This window comes from Carettochelys insculpta, chromosome 7 (genome assembly GCF_033958435.1).
Source record: "Carettochelys insculpta isolate YL-2023 chromosome 7, ASM3395843v1, whole genome shotgun sequence".
NCBI lineage: Eukaryota > Metazoa > Chordata > Testudines > Carettochelyidae > Carettochelys > Carettochelys insculpta.
In genome coordinates, this window is record NC_134143.1 from 4,457,354 (window position 1) to 4,477,259 (window position 19,906).

At 46.2% G+C, this 19,906-nt stretch overlaps 1 protein-coding gene across 18 annotated transcripts in view; it reads right to left on the reverse strand.

Annotated features, from left to right (window-relative positions):
- USP54 (ubiquitin specific peptidase 54) overlaps positions 1 to 19,906 on the reverse strand; it is a 202,991-nt gene that overhangs the window by 87,758 nt on the left and 95,327 nt on the right. For all 18 annotated transcript variants that reach the window (XR_012646231.1, XR_012646232.1, XM_074999694.1 and 15 more), the window contains one exon: positions 3,567 to 3,701. Coding sequence is in view for 16 of the 18 variants with exons in the window: in XM_074999694.1 (XP_074855795.1) it covers positions 3,567 to 3,701 (135 nt within the window). In the remaining 2 variants the exon portion in view is untranslated. The remainder of the gene's footprint in view (positions 1 to 3,566; positions 3,702 to 19,906) is intronic.

Here is a 19,906-nt window from a genome sequence, read left to right on the forward strand (position 1 = left end):
AAAATATTAAAATTAACATTAAATTGGCTGAGCCCCTCTTAAAAAGAAACTTATCTTTAAGGCTTTAGGGTTCACACAGAGAAGGGTGATACAGCGACACCCACCCTCCTATACACACCTGGGGAAAGGTCACACCCTGATACTCCTATATATCTCTATCACGTGGTGGGGGAGTATGTGACTGATTGACACAACACTTTCTGCCCAGGCCTCTTTGCCTTCCATGCCTGGCTGGACCCTAAGGATAGACCTGCCTCTCCTGGTATCTGGCACAGCATCTTCTCAAGGCAACATATGCAAGGGGCACAGAGGGTCATTTGCCCGCTCGCCCACCCCAGCATTCTGCCAGGGTTCACACTAGAAGGTGCTAGCAGCAGCCTTTGGGCACTGTGCAGATGGAATGGGAACGGCAGCAGGGAAAAGTGGGGGAGCAATGGGATGCTGTGGCATATGTCTTTGCAGAACTCTTCTTTCCCCCTTTATTGCCTCTCTGCCCCATGTGGTTGAAAACAGCTTGTTCCTTCTTGCCTGCTTGACATTGGAAGACAACTAACACCTCCAGGATGCTACTGGTCACCAACATAACTGAGCTATCACCTGTCTCCTGGCTACAGCACAGGCAGGCTACATTGCACATCACAGCCTAGGGAACTTGAGTGCAGGGGCTTCAATGAACACAGCCAAAGAGGCGGCTCAGCAGCGGAGGATACCAAGGCAACGAAAAGCCCCATGCTCCATAGGGGCAGGACTCAGGATAGAGTGGCGAAGGCATGGGTGAAGAGGGTACTAAGATCATGCCACCTGCAGCTTTAGGGCATAAACAAGCTCGAAATCACATCCCCACCCTCTGCTACTCCAGAGCTTAGTGGAAGCATGGAGGGTTTTCTTCTATTGGCAGCACTGTGCAGATCTTTAGCATATGCAGAGGTTGGCTGCTCCTGGCCAGAACCCCTGGCTGGAAAGTTTTGGTACCACAGCTGTCAGCTTCCAGGGGCACTGGGGGAAGGAAGGAGCCTGCTGGCCAGAATGATGGTGAGCTAAGTGCTCCAACTGGGGGCTGATTCTCCACACTGCACTAGGAGTAGGACACATTGCTGGAGGATATGGAGGAACTGGAGGTGGGTGAGGGGCAAAAGAGGAAGAAAATAGCAAGAGGGGGAGCACTTAAGGGCTGATGGATGGGCAGCAGAGGGCACATATAACTGGCTGCCACCGGGACCCATCCAGGCTCACCAGCTAATGTAGTTCACAGCCATGCCAGCCAGAAACGGGACAGGGCTGTGCTAGCCAAAAGTCAGCACCCAGCAGGGGCTGCACTGATGGGCCAGCAGGGGGAGCAGCCATTCCCTCAGGCACTGCACCTTACCACACTTCCAGCCTTGCACACCCACCCCTATTAAAAGCCAGTGGACCCCCTAACTCATCACTGGTAGGGAGGTGGCAGGCAAGCAGAGATCTAGCCAGCAGCAGAGGCCACCAGTACTGATTTAGGAGAGGCAGACAGAAAACACAGGACAATTTACCCTTTCTAAAGAAAAAGTCAGGATACACAGAATCATAGGGCTGGAAGGGACCTCAGGAGGTCATCTAGTCCGGCCCCCTGCTTCAAGCAGGACCAACCCCTACTAGGTCCTCCCAGCCAGGACCTTGTCAAGCTGGGGCTTAAAAACCTCTAGGGATGGAGAATCCACCACCTCTCTAGGCAACGCATTCCAGTGCTTCACCACCGTCCTAGTGAAGTAGTTTTTCCTAATATCTAACCTACACCTTTCGCTCTTCAACTTTAAACCATTACTCCTTGTTCTGCCACCTGACACCACTGAGAACAGTTTCTCACCCTCCTTTTTAGAGCTCCCCTTCAGGAACTTGAAGGCTGCTATTAAATCACCCCTAAAGTCTTCTCTTCTGTAAACTAAACAAGCTCAAATCCCTCAGCCTGTCCTCATAGGTCTTGTGCTCCAGCCCCTGAATCATTTTTGCTGCCCTCTGCTGAACCTGCTCCAGCAAATCCACATCCTTTTTACACTGCCCAAAACTGGACACAATATTCAAGATGTGGCCTCACCAGTGCCGAACAGAGGGGAATAACTACCTGCATGAGGACTTACAGATGGGACTGTTTCTTTAAAATTAGGGTATCTGGTCACTCTAGGCTTAAATGTAACAGGGACTGCATGTCTACGGTGCTTAAACAGTCAGCTGCCACTGCCTGGAAGACAACTTAACTGCGGAAGAACTCTTCTGTCAACCAAGAGTTTTCCTATACTTAAAATGCTATAGCAGCAAAGCTGTACTACTATAGCTCTTCAGAGTGGCCACAGCAAAGGCAATCCATCTCCTGGAGAGATGGTAGCTATCATGATGGAATAATTCTTCTGTTAAACTCATAATGTCTAAGCAAGGCCTTACTTCAGCTTACCTATGCCATTCAGGGGCATGGGTTTGTCATATTCCTGACATGCTGTTAAAACAAAAAATGGTAACCTACCTTTTGTGACTTCGAGATGTGTTGCTCATGCCCATTCTGTTTTAGGTAAGCGCATGCCCTTGTGCATAGTGGTCAGAGATTCTTGACTTAATGGTATCAATGTGATTGGCTGTGGTGTCCTCTGAAGTGCCACACTCATGTAGCAGTGTATCAGGTGTCACCAGCCCGACACCCTCTCAGTTCCTTCTTGCCAGTAATTTTGACAAGAGAAGTGGGTAATGGAATGCACATGAGCAACACATTTTGAAGAATGAGTTACAAAAAATAGGTAGCTATTTTTGCTTTGAGTGCTGCCATATACCATTTCCAACATTTTAGGTGACTCAGGAGCAGTGTCCCTGGAGATAGGCTCAGAATTCAGTTGTACGACTTTGCAATACCAATGTTCTGAAGCCAGCATTGTCCTGGGCTTACTTGGTAAGTGTGTAGCGTGATGTGAATGGATGACAGCTGTTGACCCTGGAGATATCTGGAATTAGCATTTGGGACAAAAACCTCCTGATGAGGCTTGCACCCTAGTTAAACGGGGTGGTTACAATGAAGTAAATCCTACACAGGGTTAAGCCAGTATATTAGTTTGTATTCACACCTTAGATTACACTGGTATAACTTTCCCATATTGACAAGCCCTTGGTTTTAGGCAGTTTAAAGGGCTGTCTATAGAACAGCTCTTAGACGTGTGAACTGTCCCACTCACCCCAGTGGGGCATTTATTCAGATGGCTCAATTGTGCAGTGGATTAAACCACGCAAGAATAAGGACAAATTTATTAAGTTCATGTCACTGCCAGTGAAATTTCACTAATCTTAGAAAGTTATCACAATTTAATTTCCCATATTTTGAATCTTAGAGCCAGGAAGCGGTGCTTAGCAGATTATCTATTTATCTCCATTACCAGAATATGAGAGCATCATGTGCTACTGCAGCATTTCCTAAACAAGGATCCACTTGAGACCGGTTCTTCTATAATGAACATAAGGCTACCAGAATCAAAATCACTTTGGGTGGTGTTTTCAATATACCTCTGCAAACCTAATCAGCCATCCTTCTAATGGTGATATAACAACAGCATACTCACAAAACATTCAGCAGCATCATCCATGATGCCTAGCTGGAAGCGCTGCTCATCCTGAAAGGTCTTTGCAAGAGCATTGCGCAGGGTATCAGAGGGCAGTACTCTCTCACTGCTGCACTGGAATTGATTGAAGATACCCTGATGGGGAAAGAGAAAGAAAGGTCACCTGTACGTTTATGACAGAAACATTATGTATTCTCAACTGGTTTAATAGGGTCTGTGATGTAAACATAAAATGAAAGGAACTTCTAAATCCAATTCTCCACTCCGATCTGGTCTACACCAGAAAATTAGATCTGCTTAACTATTTGGGTAGGGCTGCATAAAATCTACACCCAAGTGATGTTGTTAAACCAACCTAAATCTTCACATGGACAGCACTGGATTCAAAGAAGAATCTTTCCATTGACTCAGCTATTGCCTCTCGGGGATCTGGATGACCTCTGCCAACAACAGAATTGCTCCTGTTGGTGTCAGTAGCATGTATGCTGAAATGCTACAGCAGCACAGTGTTGTAAAGAAATATTAAGGGCTGTCTGCATGTAATCTACTCCATTTCCTCCTGCAAGGAAATGTACAAAGCCTCTGGAGTCTTGCTTATTGCATCAACAGATGGGCACAGAGTTGACAGATTGTTGCTTTGTTTGTCAAGCTATCACCATAGGTCAAATTCCTGTGCAGACCTTCAATGAAGATCTATAATCATCTTGTCCCCTGTGCCATTGATTGGCTTTAATCATAGACATCTTCTCCCTAGCACTGAGATGCTGCATGCATTGGAAACAGATAGCCTGCACCTGATTTATTTTCCAAGTTTAATTACTGTTATTGGTATCTGTATTACTTCCATGAGCTGGTGAAATCAGATAAAGTTTGCTAAGCCTGTCAATCTTGGGTGCATTGAGGCAACAAAGAAACTGCAATAGTAAGCCTCTAATTAGTAACAAACAGGTTCCTGCATGCTACTGCTGCAAAGCATAGACAAAATTGAATTACACCTTGTTTCCCTCATCCCCTGTGATGCACTGGATCTCAAAGAAGTGCCTTATAACCCCCATATTTGCCATTTGTACATTTGCTACATTTCATTAAAAATCACGCTGCGTAAGATACCATACAAAACATCACCATCTGCTAATACTCACTGTTCTGTCAAAATATGTACCTTGTTAGTGTGCAGGAAGTTAAAAGATTTGTGCTATATAGCTATTGAAATGTGTTGAATTTGGGAGGCATCAACTGCTCGCTCTGCAGTGACAAAGGTAGTGACCCATTCCCAAATGAGTGTCATGCAGCTGTCATGCACCATTGACCAGCAAGTGAATCACAAGTAAGGGAGTTACAATACTGTGACAGACAGTTGTGAAAGTATTACGCAAGGAAAACTGCTCAACTCTGAATTGGTAAGGCCTACCAGAACAAGTCTGGGCCAGTATCCTTCCAAGGATATGAAATAATATAAAAGTATAAAACAAGACACCGTGTAAATTGAAACCACCTCTTTTCCCTCCCACCTTGCTGAAGGTAACAAGAACACCAGGAAAACAAAGACACTGAATTTAAGAGACTGGTCCCAGGTTGAAAAGGAAATTCTCCTGTATATTAAGGACCATAATCTGCCTGCACCAGCCGGGGGCGGGGGGTGAGAACAGCTGTTTGTTTCAATTCTTGCTTAGTCTAAAAGTTTAGAATTTAGATCATGATTTTATTTCATCAATAAATATCTCTGACCTTTCTGTCCACCATTTATAATCACTTAAAATACAGCAGCAGAAACATAGCACTTCAAAGACTAACACAATGATTTATTCTGTGATTAGCTTTTGTGGGACAGACTCCCTTAAAATATAGCTCTCTGTCGTCACTTATTGTTTAAAGAACTTGAGAAATCTCCTCAACTTACAAACGCTGGTCTATGTCCACTATCCTTTGATGAAGTGGCAATCCAATTTAAGAGTATGCATTGTTCAAGACAGGGTCTAGAGCAGTGTAAAATGGGGGCGGGAGGGGAGAGGGATTTGCTGGTGTTTCCTTGTGGATGGTTCAGGAGTGGCTTAGAATGTATTCATGCAATTTAGCTGGGTGCATCCCTGCACGTTGCTGAGTGGTAACAGCACCTGGAGAAATCTGCTGCTTGTTATTTGCAAAGCATTGTGAAAGACAGCCCAGGGTGGAAAGCTAAGGGGGCACAGCAGTTCCAGGTTGTGTCCCAGAATGTCATCACACCCCACATAAGCGAGCTACCTGTTTTGTAACTGGTGTTCTTTGAGATGTATTCCTCATGGCCATTTCAAACTTGAGCGTGCGCTGGCATGTGCCTAGTTGCTGGAAAGCTTTCTGCCCTAGCCAACAGCCATCAGGTCAGAGCGGCACCACTCCAACAACCAATATATGCACAGCCTGCCCTGCCCCCACACAGTTCCTTCATGCTGGCTACCCTGACAGCGGGGCAGGCAGGTGGGTTTTGGAATGGACAAGAGCAACACACCTCAAAGAACACCAGGTACGGAATTGGTAACTGTCTTTTCTTCTTTGAGTGATTGCTCATGTGCATTCCAAACTGGATGAGTACAAGCAAAAGTTCGAGCAGGTGGGGTCAGAGCCCTGGAAGGAATGTAAGACAGCCCTGCCCACTGCAACATCCTCCCTTGTGTGCTGCATCAGTGCATAATGGGCCAAAAACATACGAATTGAGGACCAGGTGGCTGCCCTGCTGTTTTCCTGGATTAGGGGAATGAGCTAAGTATGCCACAGAAGATGAGTGTGCTCTAGTGGAAGAAGCCCTGATCAGTAAGCCTGTCAGCCTGTAGCATTCGTTAATGCAGGTTGCTATCCAGGAGGAGATCCACTGGGAGGAGACTGGGAGGCCCTTCATTCTATCTGCCACTGCCATGAACAGTTGCTTCAGTCCTGTCCATATAGAAGGCTAAAACCATTCACACATCCAAGGTATGTAAACTCTGTTCCTTAGGAGAGGCATGAAGTTTTGCGTAAATAACCAGCAGAGAAATATCCTGGTTGAAATGGAAAGAGGAGACCACCTTCGGTAAGAACGCCAGATAGGGTCTCAGTTGACCTCGTCCTTGTGAAACATCGTATAAAATGGGTCCACTGTCAGTGCCCTCAACTCAGATACCCTCCGGCCGAGGTAATGGCCACCAAAAAAGTTGTTTTGTAACTTAGAAACAGCAAGGAACAAGAAGCAAGTGGTTCAAAGCGGGCTCCCACAAGTTTTGACAACTCCAGATTAAGATCCCATCCAGGCAAAGGGTTCTGAACCTGTGGTTTGACCCTCTCCAGGCCTTTCATAAATCTTTGCACCACTGGGTCTGAGAAAACTGAGGATATCCCAGGGCCGAGGTGAAAGGCTGAGACGGCTGCCAAATGCACGCTGATGGATGACAATGACAGACCACCTTGATTTAAATACCACAAGCAGTCCAAAATGACGGGTACCGAGGCCTATGATGAGGACAGTCCCCTCTGAGATACCTAAACAGAAAACCTCTTCTATTTGGCCACATAGGCTACCCTCATACAAGGCTTCCTGCTATTTAACAATACGTACAGGTCTGAGCATGAGAGCTCCATGACCTTCAAGCAAGGAGCTTCCAAGCAGTGACATGTAAGGATCAAAGGTTAGGGTGATGCAGTCACCCCTCCTCATGAGTCAACAGGTCTGGGCTTAACAGGAATGTCAATGGTTTGCAGACTGACATTTCCAAGACAACTGACTACCAGCGCCGCTGGGCCGACACTGAGGCTGCTAAAACGACAGATGCCCAATCTGACCGAATACTGAGTAGGACCTCGTGGACGAGCAGAATCGGAGGGAAAGCAAATCGCAGCAGCCCTGACCAGGGAATGCTGAACACATCTGCCTAGGATACTGGACTCTGGTTCCAGCAAGACCAAAATGTCCAGCACTTAGCAATGCTGTTTGCAATCACTAGACTGTGGTCCGAGTCTATAAGCACTCCTTGGAAAGTTTGGCACTGCTGTACTGATGTTACCCATCTCCTCCTTATCAAGATCATATCTATCATGTTCTTGGACTTCCCATTGTTTGACTGCCAAGCCCACTTCCTACAGTCCTTTTGTTGGAACCCTGCGTTGCAGATCACCATCACCTGCTCCATAGCAAACTCTAGTAGTTTCTGGCCTTGTTTGTTTCTTTTTCTGTATCCAAACCTTTCCATGATGCTCTCCCAACCTTCATTATCTATTCCAATCTCCTCTGATTATCAACACATCTCTCTTCACTATCTCCTCCAGCATCTTTGTCAAGTCTTTATCGCTCTATTTCTTCCTCCGTACTGTCTGACATGGGTGCATATACCTGAATGACTGAGATGTTGAATGGTTTTACTTCAAATTTTGCTACCATCATTCTCACACTCACTGGTTTGTATTCTAACAATGCTCCTCTAGCTCTTTTTCTAACCAGGAATCCAACTTCTGCTTCATGCTTCATTTCATTCCCTGACCAAAAGACATTGCAACCGCACATCAGGCAAGGGAGAAAAAGAGGAGGAGTTGCACTGTATGTAAGAGAGCACTATGATTGCTTGGAACTCCACTATATAAAGGGAAAAAAGCCTGTTGAGAATCTATGGGTCAAGCTTAGTGGTGTAGGCAGCAAAGGAGATGTGGTGGTTGGTGTCTGCTACAGGCCGCCCAATCAGGATGATGAGGTAGATGAGGCTTCTTTTGGGCAACTGAGAGAAGTTTCTGGATCGTGGGCTCTCGTTATCGTGGGGGACTTCAATTACCCTGACATCTGTTGGGAGACCAAATACGGCTGTACACAAGCAGTCCAGGAAATTCCTGGAGAACGTTGGGGATCACTTCTTGGTACAAGTGCTGAAGAACCCGACCAGAGGTCGTGCGCGGCTTGACCTGCTGCTTACAAACAGGGAGGAACTAACAGGGAAGGTAAAGGTGGGGGACAACCTGGGAAGCAGTGATCATGAGATGGTAGACTTCGGGATCCTGACCAAAAGAAGGAAAGAGAGCAGTAAATTACACACCTTGGACTTCAGAAAAGCAGACCTTGACTCCTTCAGGAACCTAATGGGCAGAATCCCCTGGGATGCTACCATGAAGGGAAAAGGAGTCCAGGAAAACTGGCAGTATTTTAAGGAAGCCCTACTGAAGGCGCGGAAACAAACTATCCCGATGTGCAGCAAGAGAAGTAAATATGGTAGGAGACCAAACTGGCTTAATGGGGAAATCCTTGGAAAACTTAGACACAAAAAGGGAGCTTACAAAAAGTGGAAACTTGGACAGATGTCTAGGGAGGGGTATAAACGTATAGCTCGAGAATGTAGGGCAGTTATCAGGAAGGAGAAAGTGCAACTGGAATTGCGACTTGCGAGGAATGTGAAGGGTAACAAGAAAAGTTTCTACAGGCATGTTAACAAGAAAATGGTGATCAGAGAGGGTGTGGGGCCCCTTCTGGATGAGGGAGGTAACCCAGGGACAGATGATGTAGGGAAAGCTGAAGTACTTAATGCTTTCTTTGCCTCTGTCTTCATGGACAAAGACAGCTCCCGGACTAATGTGATAAGTGATGCATTGTGGGATGAAGGTGGACAGCTTTTGGTGGGGAAAGAACAGGTTAGGAGCTATCTAAAAAAGCTAAATGTACATAAGTCGATGGGCCCAGACCTAATTCATCCTAGGGCTCTGAGGGAGTTGGCGTATGTTGTTGACGAGCCCTTGCCCGTTATCTTTGAAAAGTCGTGGAGATCAGGAGAGATCCTGGATGATTGGAAAAGGGCAAATATGGTGCCTATCTTTAAAAAAGGGAAGAAGGATGATCCAGGGAACTATAGGCCGGTCAGTCTTACATCAATCCCTGGAAAAATCATGGGGGGGCTCCTCAAGGAAGTCGTTTTGAGGCACCTGGAGGAGAGGAGAGTGATCAGGAATAGTCAGCATGGATTCATGAAGGACAAGTCATGCCTGACCAATCTGATTAGTTTCTACGATGAGATAACTGCTCCGTGGATAGGGGAAAATCAATGGATGTGATTTATCTTGACTTTAGCAAAGCTTTTGATACGGTCTCCCACAATATTCTTGTCAGCAAGTTAAAGGAATGTGGATTGGATAAATGGATGGTAAGATGGATAGAAAGCTGGCTAGAAGGTCGGGCCCAGAGGGTAGTGATCAACGGCTCGATGTTGGGATGACGGTCGGTTTCTAGTGGCGTGCCCCAAGGTTCGGTTCTGGGTCCTTTTCTGTTCAACATATTTATCAATGACCTGGATGAGGGGTTGGATTGTACCCTCAGCAAGTTTGCGGATGACACTAAGCTAGGGGGGGGAGGTAGATACGCTGGAGGGTAGGGACAGAGTGCAGTCTGACTTAGACAAATTGGAAGACTGGGCTGCAAGAAATCTGATGAGGTTCAATAAGGACAAGTGCAGAGTCCTGCACTTGGGCCAGAAGAATCCCAAGCATTGTTACAGGTTGGGGTCCGACTGGCTGGGTAGTAGTTTTGCAGAAAAGGACCTGGGAGTTGTAGTGTACGAGAAGCTGGACATGAGTCGACAGTGTGCCGTTGTAGCCAAGAAAGCTAATGGCATATTAGGTTGCATCAAGAGGAGCATTGCCAGTAGATCCAGAGAAGTGATTATTCCTCTTTATTTGGCTTTGGTGAGGCCGCATCTGGAGTACTGTGTCCAGTTCTGGGCCCCCAATTATAGGACAGATGTGGATACACTGGAGAGGGTCCAGTGGAGGGCGACCAAAATAATTAGGGGGCTGGAGCATATGACTTATGAAGAAAGATTGAGGCAATTGGGACTGTTTAGTCTGCAGAAGAGAAGACTGAGGGGGGACTTGATAACAGCCTTCAACTTACTGAAGGGAGGTTGCAAAGAGGCTGGAGAGAGGCTGTTCACAGTGCTCATGGATGGCAGAACATGGAACAATGGTCTCAAGTTGCGGTTGGAAAGGTGCAGGTTGAACATTAGGAAAAACTTTTTCACTAGGAGGGTGGTGAAGCATTGGAATGGTCTACCCAGGGAAGTAGTGGAGTCTCCATCCCTGGAGGTGTTTAAGTCTTGCCTCGACAAAGCCCTGGGGGACTGATCTGATGGGTTTGGTCTTGGCTTTTTTATGTCTCTTCCTGCTCTATTGTTCTATGATTCTATGATCTCTCCCAATACTGTCCAACGCATTTCTGCCAGTCCAAATATATCGCATTGGTATCTCTCCATCTCCTTCTGAAGTAGCTCTAACTTTCTAGTTGCCCACAATATTTGGACGTTTCACGTTTCAATTGATAGTATGTGTTAGTTGTAATTTTCTTTCAGTAATCAACTATCGACCCAACTCTAATCACTCGATTGGTGCCACAGACCTTGTTTATCCGGGCAACATCCAAGCTGGCATCTTTTGTCAGGTTGTCACACTGGCATCAGATGTGATTCGTATTGTTGTTTCACGATAGGTGTATTGACACAAATCTGACCAACCCTCCTCCCTTATCCAGGCTTGGGACTGGCATGGAACCCCCAGAGGTGTCACGGCAAAGCTAGGTGAGGAAGAAATAGGGAATGCATATAGAGTAGCACCCAAAGAGAAGAAAAGAAATGCGGCCACGGCCATGGAGAAAAACCTAGATAAGAGAGTTGAAGGGATAGCCATGGTGATACAAGAGGCAATTGAGCAGACTGTTCTAGAGGAAGAGAAGATCAATGAGAAGTGGATTAAGTTAGTCCAAGGGAGCGTTGAAGATTAGAAGAGATGTTTTCAAAAGGGCTGAACAACAGTATAGAATAAAATGCAATGAGGTAAGGAAAATGGCCAGTATGGATAAGCAAAATGGTTAAAGGAGCAGTGTGAAGATATAGAGAGGTATTATGTTGAGCATAAGACTAGGGAGGTGTGTAAGATTATTAGGAATATTAATACAAGATGGCAGCCGAAGCAGATGATGACAAGAATGATGAGGTGTTCATGAACACGGAGAAGGTTGTGCAGCAATGGATGAGATATTGCACCAATCTGTACAAAGCACAGTTGGACCCAAGTGTCTCAGAGCAACTGATCAAAGAACTGAAAAAGATATCTCCACCAAGCATCGAGAGCAAGATCGATATTTTGAAGAAGGAAGAAAAAACAAGAGCCCTGGAAATGGTAAGATCATGAGAGAGATGATGAAATAAGGCAGAGAAGGTATAATTCAGGAAATACACCAACTACGTAAAATAGCATGGAAAGAAGAGAAGGCACCTAAGGAATGGACAAGATCCATGCTATTGACAATACACAAGAAAGGAGGGACACTGGAGCACAAGAGTTACAGAATGACTGCCCTAACAAGTCGTCTAGGCAAGATGCTGCTGCTGCTGATACTGACAGAAACTGAGATCGCGGATAGAAGAACATCTAACAGATGAGCAAGCGGGATTCAGTAAAGATAGAAGTACCATACAGCAGATATTGGCACTAAGACTGATAGCAGGGAAACCTTGATGAAAGAACATCTATGTTTGCTTCATCGATTTTCAGAAGGCATTTGACAGTATAGATCAGAAAGTGACTTGAGTGGTGTTGGCAACGTTTGGAGTGGATAGCAGACTGATATAGTTATTGAAAAATATCAACAACAATACAGAGACAGCAGTGAGAACGTATGGGATGTTGGGAAGCTGGTTTAGAACGATAAGAAGTATGAGACAGAAATCCAATGTTGCTGAGTATCTTCATCACACATCTAGAGAGAGCAATGAACAAGATCCAGGAAGAGGTAGAAGGGATATTTGTTGTGCATGGGATGAGAATCAACAACTTGTGGTTTGCAGACGATATAGTTATCATTGAAGAAGATAAAGAGAAGCTAGCGAGAACTGAATGAGGAAAGGAAGCGGTACAGACTGATTATGAAAATCTATAAAACAAAAACAATGGTACTTGGAGGTAGAGAAATAGGAAGATCAATATAGACAGGATCCAACTAGAGAATGTAGAGAGGTTTACGTATCTGGGAAGCCACAGAACCTATGACCTAGACTGTAAGAAGGAAATAATGATTACACTAGTGAAAGCAAGAGTGAGTTTGAAGGAGATTGATCAGATCTAGAAAAGCGATGTGATTTACTTAGGAACGAAGCTGAGCATCTTGAAAACATATGCATTCAGCAGCATGTTATATAAATGTGAGATGGGTGATAACGAAAGATTCGAAGAGAAGGATATTGGCATTCGAGAGGAGTTGTTATAGAAAGATCCTGAGAATAGGATGGAAACAGAAGGTCACCAATGAGGAATTATATAGGAAGATACATCGAAAAGAGAACTGACTGCAGAAGGTTATACAAAGGAAGTTACAGCTATTGGGACATATTTGCAGAATGAATGGCAAATAAAAAAATTAAGACGCTGGTATTTGGAATAATGGATGGTTGGAACATGGAAAAGGAGAGGCAAACCCCACAGAGAATGGGCAGACGGTATAGTAGATTGGTGCAGAGCTAGTCTACAAAAACTAAGCCAGTCTGCACTGGTCAGGGAAAGATTGAACGAAATAGTGAGAGAGGCGTCAGACACCAACAGGTGCTGACACCATGGCTGTTGTTGTTGTTGACTTTGCATTGAGGTGAGAGGCAAGTAGCTCCACTTGGGGATAACCGCACTTTCGGAAAATTGAGTGCAGCACACCTGGGTTAACGACCACATGTGCCTCATGAAAGACCTGCTGAGGTGGTCTGCCAGCGAGCTGTGGACTCCCAGGAGGTAATAGGCCTGCAGAGGGATCTGATGTGGAATGCAGAACTCCCAGCGCTTGAGGGCCTTGTGACACAGGGGACAGGAGCATGCACCCCCAGTTTGTTTATATAATATATTGCGTCATGTTGTCTGTGCTCACTGTCCTGCTAAGCTACTGTGAAACACTATGCATCAGAGCCTGACAGCTCTGAGCTCCTGAAAGTTTATGTGGAGCTGGAGGTACATTCTGTTCCACAGAGCATGAGCTCTACATTCTCCCAAGTGCCCTCCCTAGCCCACGTCCAAGGCATCCATTAGCAGGGAGAGAGAGGGCTGAAGGAAACTCCTCCACAAACCATTTGAACATCGAGGCACCAGTGCACAGGGTTGACAAAGTATGTGGTGGCAAGGCTACCAAGACATCTATGTTGTCTCTGACAGGGTGGTACAGCTGAACAGGACACACCCAGAGCCTGGCATGCTGGACTACAAATGTGCATGCTGCCATGTGACCCAGCAAACTCATGCAGCACCTGGCCATTGTGGTGGGGAATCTGATCATATGGACAAAAGTTGCCATGGCCTGAAATCTACTGTCTGGCAGGAAGGCCCTGGCACACACTGCATCCAGGAGGGCCCCGCAAACTCCACTGTCTGAGTGGGAACCAAAATCAACTTTGCCTTGTTGACCAGGAGGCCCAGATTGATAAATGTTTGGCAGATCAGTTGCACATGCTGGTGCACTTGGTCCTGAGAGCTGCCCTTGACCAACCAACCGTCCAGCTATGCAAACAGCTCTGTCCTGCTCCTGCAAAGGCCACCAGCACCACTGCCATGAGTTTGGTAAAGACCCTTGGGGCAAAGGACAGACTGAATAGAACGACAATGAACTGATAATGACCCCCATCCACCACGAACTGCAGAAACCTCTTGTAGGAAGGCTAAATTGCTATGTGAAAATATGCATCTTGTAAGCTGAGAGCAGCAAACCAATCCCCCTGTTCCAGCTTTGGAATGATGAGACCCAAGGGTACTATACGAAGCCTTATCTTTTTTACAAACCTGTTGAGGTCTCATAAATCCAAAATGGGCCTTACCCCTCCTCCTTTTGACTTCAGAATTAGGAAATAACAGAAATTAAACCCCTGCCCCTGAAACTGGGGAGGGACCTCCTCTATAGCCACCCATTTAAGGAGAGATTTTATCTCGTGTCTGAGCAGACTCTCATGAGAGGGGTCTCTGAAGATGGATGGGGAAGGGAGTGGGAGGGGGCATGAAGAAAACTGGATGCCATATCTCCTTTCTAAGGTGTGTAGAACCCACTAGTCCAAAGTTATGTCGCACCAAGCCAGGTAGAAAGGGGACAGGTGGAAGAAAAGTATGGGGTATGCTGGAACTGCAAAAGAAATTGGCATGCGGCTCCTGACCTCACCATCAAAATGCTTGTTTCAGCCCTAGTTTGATGACCCTGTCCTTGGGTGTGGTGGCCAGGACACCTTCTGCCCCTGTGGTTCCTCCTCCTACCAGTATCCCCTTGTTGTTGGGAGAACTGTCTAGCAGGAGATGAGGGGTAAAGTGTCTGCACTGGGTCAACAGTGAAGGTTCAGAGACTGTAAAGTGGCCCTTGAGTCTTTCAGGTGGTGAAGCCTTTTAATGGTCTTTTCCAAACACGACAGGCCTTTGAAGGGATGGTCCTATATGGTCTGTTGGACCTCATATGGGAGGCTGGACACTTGCAGCCATGCTCCCCTATGCATGGCCACCCCGAGGCCTTCACCTGTTTAGCTGCTTCCACCGCATGCAGCACTGCCTGCAGTGCTGCCCTACTTATGAGTTTGTTTTCCTCCACCACTGCTGAGAACTCTGCCTTCGCCTCAGGAGGAACCAGCTCTGAAAAGCGAGACAGGAAACTGACGGTATTGTACGCACGTCTGTTAACTAGGTTAGCAATTCGTAACTGTAAGCCTCCCATTGAACAAACCTTCCTGTCATAAAAGTCCAAATGTTTGGCTTCTCTATTCTTTCAGGAGGGTCCCTGGAAACCCTGTCTCTTCCTATGGCTTGCTGCATCGATCACTAGGGAGTCAGGGGGGAGGGTGAGTAAAAAGATGTTCATTTCCCTGGGAGGGGACAAAATAACATCTTTTGTTCCTCTGCGCTGTACGCCAGGTGGAGGCTGGCATTTGCCAAACTGTTTTTGCTGTATTGGCAGTTGTTTTAAGGATGGGCAGGGCCACCCTCACAGGGCCTGAGGAGGATAGGATGTCCATTACAGGGTCCGTCTCATCTCTAACCTCCTCCGCTTGCATACCCAGGCCTTGGGCCACCCGGAGTAATAAATGTTAAAAGCCCTGCCATCTTCCAGAACAGGGGACCCCACCACTGCCCTATGCAGGGAAGAGAAAAAGGAAAAGCCCACCACATCAGTTTGGAATGGTAAAACTGGCAGTCCCAAGTCCCCTGCCTCAGGTCTTGATACCACCTGCGGTACCTGAGACATGGTGCCTGACTCCAATGGTAACACACTCGGCACAGGAGCAGACTGCACTGAGGTCACGTTCTTAGGAGAGCACCTGGCTTGGCACCTCACAACAACAGAGCAGTAACTGCTAAACACTATGAACTACTTACAACTAATTACACCATAAACAAAGGCTACCAGCTAATACCGAGAGACAGAGAGAGAGCGCTCCAGAAACCAACAGCACAGTGAGAAGGAACTGAGTGGTGGGGTGGTTCAGGCAGTTCATATATTGGTAACATCCCAGGGGGTGCCTCCTGGGCCCAGTGGTTACCAGCCAGCACAAAAAGCCTTCTGGCAGCTGTCCATGCACCAGCATACACCTAATTTGGAATGCACATAAGAACATAAGAATGGCCATACTGGGTCAGACCAAAGATCCATCCAGCCCAGCATCCTATCTGCCGATGGTGGCCAATGCCAGATGCCCCAGAGAAGGCGAACAGAAGACAATGATCAAGTGATTTATCTCCTGCCCTCCATCTCCTGCCCTTGTTCTGAAGGCCAGGGCACCATACTTTATCCCTGGCTAATAGCCATCAGCAATCACTCAAAGAATTTCACTTCTGCTTCTCTCAAAGAGCAATCGTATTCCCCTTGGAGAACACCAAGAACATTTAATAAAGCAGCAAAGAATAAACAAAAAATCTGAAAATGGGTTTTCTCCAATAGCAAACAAAGATCTGTCAGGACAACGTAAAAGGAATGGGGGAATATATAAGGTTGATTTCTTGTAGTTTCCAAACGAGTCTGAACATGCCACAGCTGTACTCAAATGTTTTGCACTTTTGGTGTGGCACCAGTGCAGGGGAACTGCTGCTGTTGATAGGGTTATGGATTACAGTCATAAAAATAAAAATGCCTTTGTACTGTTGACATTATTTCTTATTTGGTGCTGAGGTAGTGCCTAGGGGCTCATTCAGTGTATGTTTACACTTCAGCGTAAGCCCAAGGTTTAAACATGGCCTAACCCTCGTTGGCTGTGTCTACGCTAGCTCCCTAATTCAAAGGGAGCATGGTAAGTAGGGTGTCGGGAGATTATTAATGAAGTGCTGCAGTGCATATGCAGCACTTCATTAAGCCAATTCTCCCTTATGGCAACTTCAAAGTGTTAAAATTTGAGGAGTAAAGGGACTCCGAAGTTACCTAGGCACTTTGATGTGCCAGTGGGTTAGGTGCAGCTACACCCAAGCCAGCTGCAGGGGAGAATTAGCTTAATGAAGTGCTGCATATGCACCGCAGCACTTCATTAAGCATCTCCCGACACCCTACTTACCATGCTCCCTTCGAAGCAGAGAGCTAGTGTATACACAGACCTTGTGTCTCAATGCAAACACTGCTCACCTAAGGCTCAGACAAAGAACCCCACTGAGGTTGAGGGCTTGAACTTGAGTTAAGCCAAGATCCCGTTTGAAGTCCTGTTGCTCTGCAGCCCAGATGCAGTCCCACGAGACTCATGCTTCTGGAGTCTACCACCATAGGCTGAATTTCCTTTCCCATACTGCACTATGGACAAAGGGCAGCCACATTTTAGGAGGGTGCTAGGAAGTCTGGAATATGAGGAGTTGGACGGATGCAGTGTAGACAGTGGAACTCCAAGTTGGGACAGATGTTCAAGTCAGAGGTTAACAAGCCAGGGCTAACTCGAGCACCCCTGACCTTGGGATTACACTGCAGTCATTGTTATCACTCACATTTTACAGAACGTGAAACAAAGGCACAGAACTGCTCAGTGACTAATCCAATATCTTTACAGAAAGTCAGTGTCAGAGCTGATAGAACTAAGATTGACCTCAATGGGTGTTGGATATTCAGAACTGCCTGTGAATTCTGCAACATGTGAAAGGATCTGTGTGTCTTTTAGATGAACAACTTAATTCCCTCAAAAGGAAGATCCTCCAACATGGGTTGGACCTCTTAGGGAGGCCAGACAACTGCAACCACAAAGCCCTTCTCATAACCATGGCTGTGGAAAGTGAATGTGCTGCCATGACTGTCAAATCTAATTTGGACTGGAGAGACCTTGGCCACTAGCTGACCTTTTTTAATCATGGCCATAAATTGGTCTTTTTTGGAGTCTGGGAGCTGATTAATAAAGCAACCTAGTTTCACATAGTTCTAATAGTCATATTTGGTACCACAATCTGATAATTAGCAACCTGGAACTACAGAGAGGCTGATGAATACACTTTTCCATCAAAATGTATGCAAGTATTTCCCATCTCAGTTATATGGGGTGGATTTAACTGGTATTGGTGAATCCCCTATAATTACCTTCATCCACATTGATGAATTTGGAGGGGGGTGATAAAATAAAAATTCTGTCCCCTTCACTAGGACTTAATGCTTTTTATCTGCCAATCTGCCTGTCACCAGGATGGCCACAGGAATCTGCTACATAATTCTGGCAAGATCCAGAAGACCTTTATTAACTGTGAGGGTCAGTCTGGAAGTAGAAGAGTTCAGAATACCTACCAGTTCATGACGAGGCTGTCAATTGGTGCAGCTGTATTTGTAGGGCTTCTGCCATGTTCCAAGTCTTGAAAGATTTAAAATCATCCAGTATGAATAATGGCGGGGGGTATCATCATCTTATCAGGTGAGGACGATCAGACATGAGCTTGAGGAATGTCTTGCCTTTCGGCCTCAACTTCAACCTCTTCCTCCCTCAGTTGCTCAGAAGATTCCAAACCCTTTGACACTTCAGCAGAAGGAGGGTGGCATGTCACCCTAGGATCCCGGGAGGCTGGTTGCCTCTGGTACTGCCAGGGGTGTCCTCCCTGTACAGCACTTGAAGGTAGGGGCTAGCTGCTGGCACCAGGACTTCCCAGAACAGAGACTGATGGTCAGGGTAGGGGAAGGGTTGTACACCTGGCATCTGTCACAAAGCTGGGATCCATATCAGCACCAAGAGTCTTGTAATGATGGAGTCAGAGATGCAGACATAGTTATTTGGTCCATTAGTACCATGCACACTAGGGTCAGTGCCACTCAATGTGCAGTCTTCACCAAGGTGGATTGTCTAAGGCTTTTCATGCTCTCATTGTACTTTTTTGCTTGTGCACATGGCCAGCCAGAGGGAGTTGTGGCTTGGCCCTGCACTGCTGGAGGGTGAGGTTAATGGCCCAGAACAAGGCAGCACCTGAGGGCTCTGATGGATGGGGCTTCACACAAGAAGGGTGGTGGGCTAATCTCCCCAAAGTGGAAGTCACCCACCTCCCATAGCCTTGAGTGAGTGGCATGTCTACTAGGGATCACCTGATTTTGACACAGAAGGTTGCAGTGATAGCTCTGCGTATTGAAGGACTAGCTCCATGAGTGCAAGCTTAAGCCTTAAACCTTTATACTTCCTGAACCTGGGTTTTCACTGATGGCATCAACCATACTTTTCTGGATTGTGCTTTTCTCCCAGGCAGCAAATACACTGAAACCAAAAACTGGGACAAATTCTTTGCATCTAAGGCATTTTCTGTAGCTTGGAGAGCCAGAAATACCTTTGACTGGGGTCCTCCTCACCATCAAGCCAAGTGGGAGGCAAATCCTTTCTTATATTTTTTCTTGTTTTTCTTTTGCACAGGCAGCTTAACACAAACTAGGTACTAAAAGAAAGAGGCTTCAAAGTGCCCAAGCATGCTTGCTAAGCTCCTGACAAGTGGGGAACCATACAATATGCAGGCAGGACAAACTGCTATTGAAATTCTCTGATCTGCAGCACAGGGGTGCAGTAACATCCATAGTGGCACATCCCTAAGGACACTACTTGAAGAACTAATAGTGTGCATGTTTGTCCACAAAAGAATGAACAATCTATGTTATAATACTGCTGCACATTTAATGTTCTAAGCAGTCTGGTTAAACCTGCTGGGGAACTAAACAAAAAGGTATCCAATTGGGTGTCCAGGGACTTCAGTCCTATCTTTCTGCTTTCCTTTCCCTGTATTTCCCAGAATAGGCTCTTTGCTTAAACTTTCTACCAGAGCAAGACTTTCCTGTCACACAACATTAGACAGAGGCGAGTGGCTTCCCTGCAGTTTTATCTCTTTGAACTATCCACATTGAGTCTTTTTCTCAAAATCTCAGGCCATGCTTTCTGCTTATA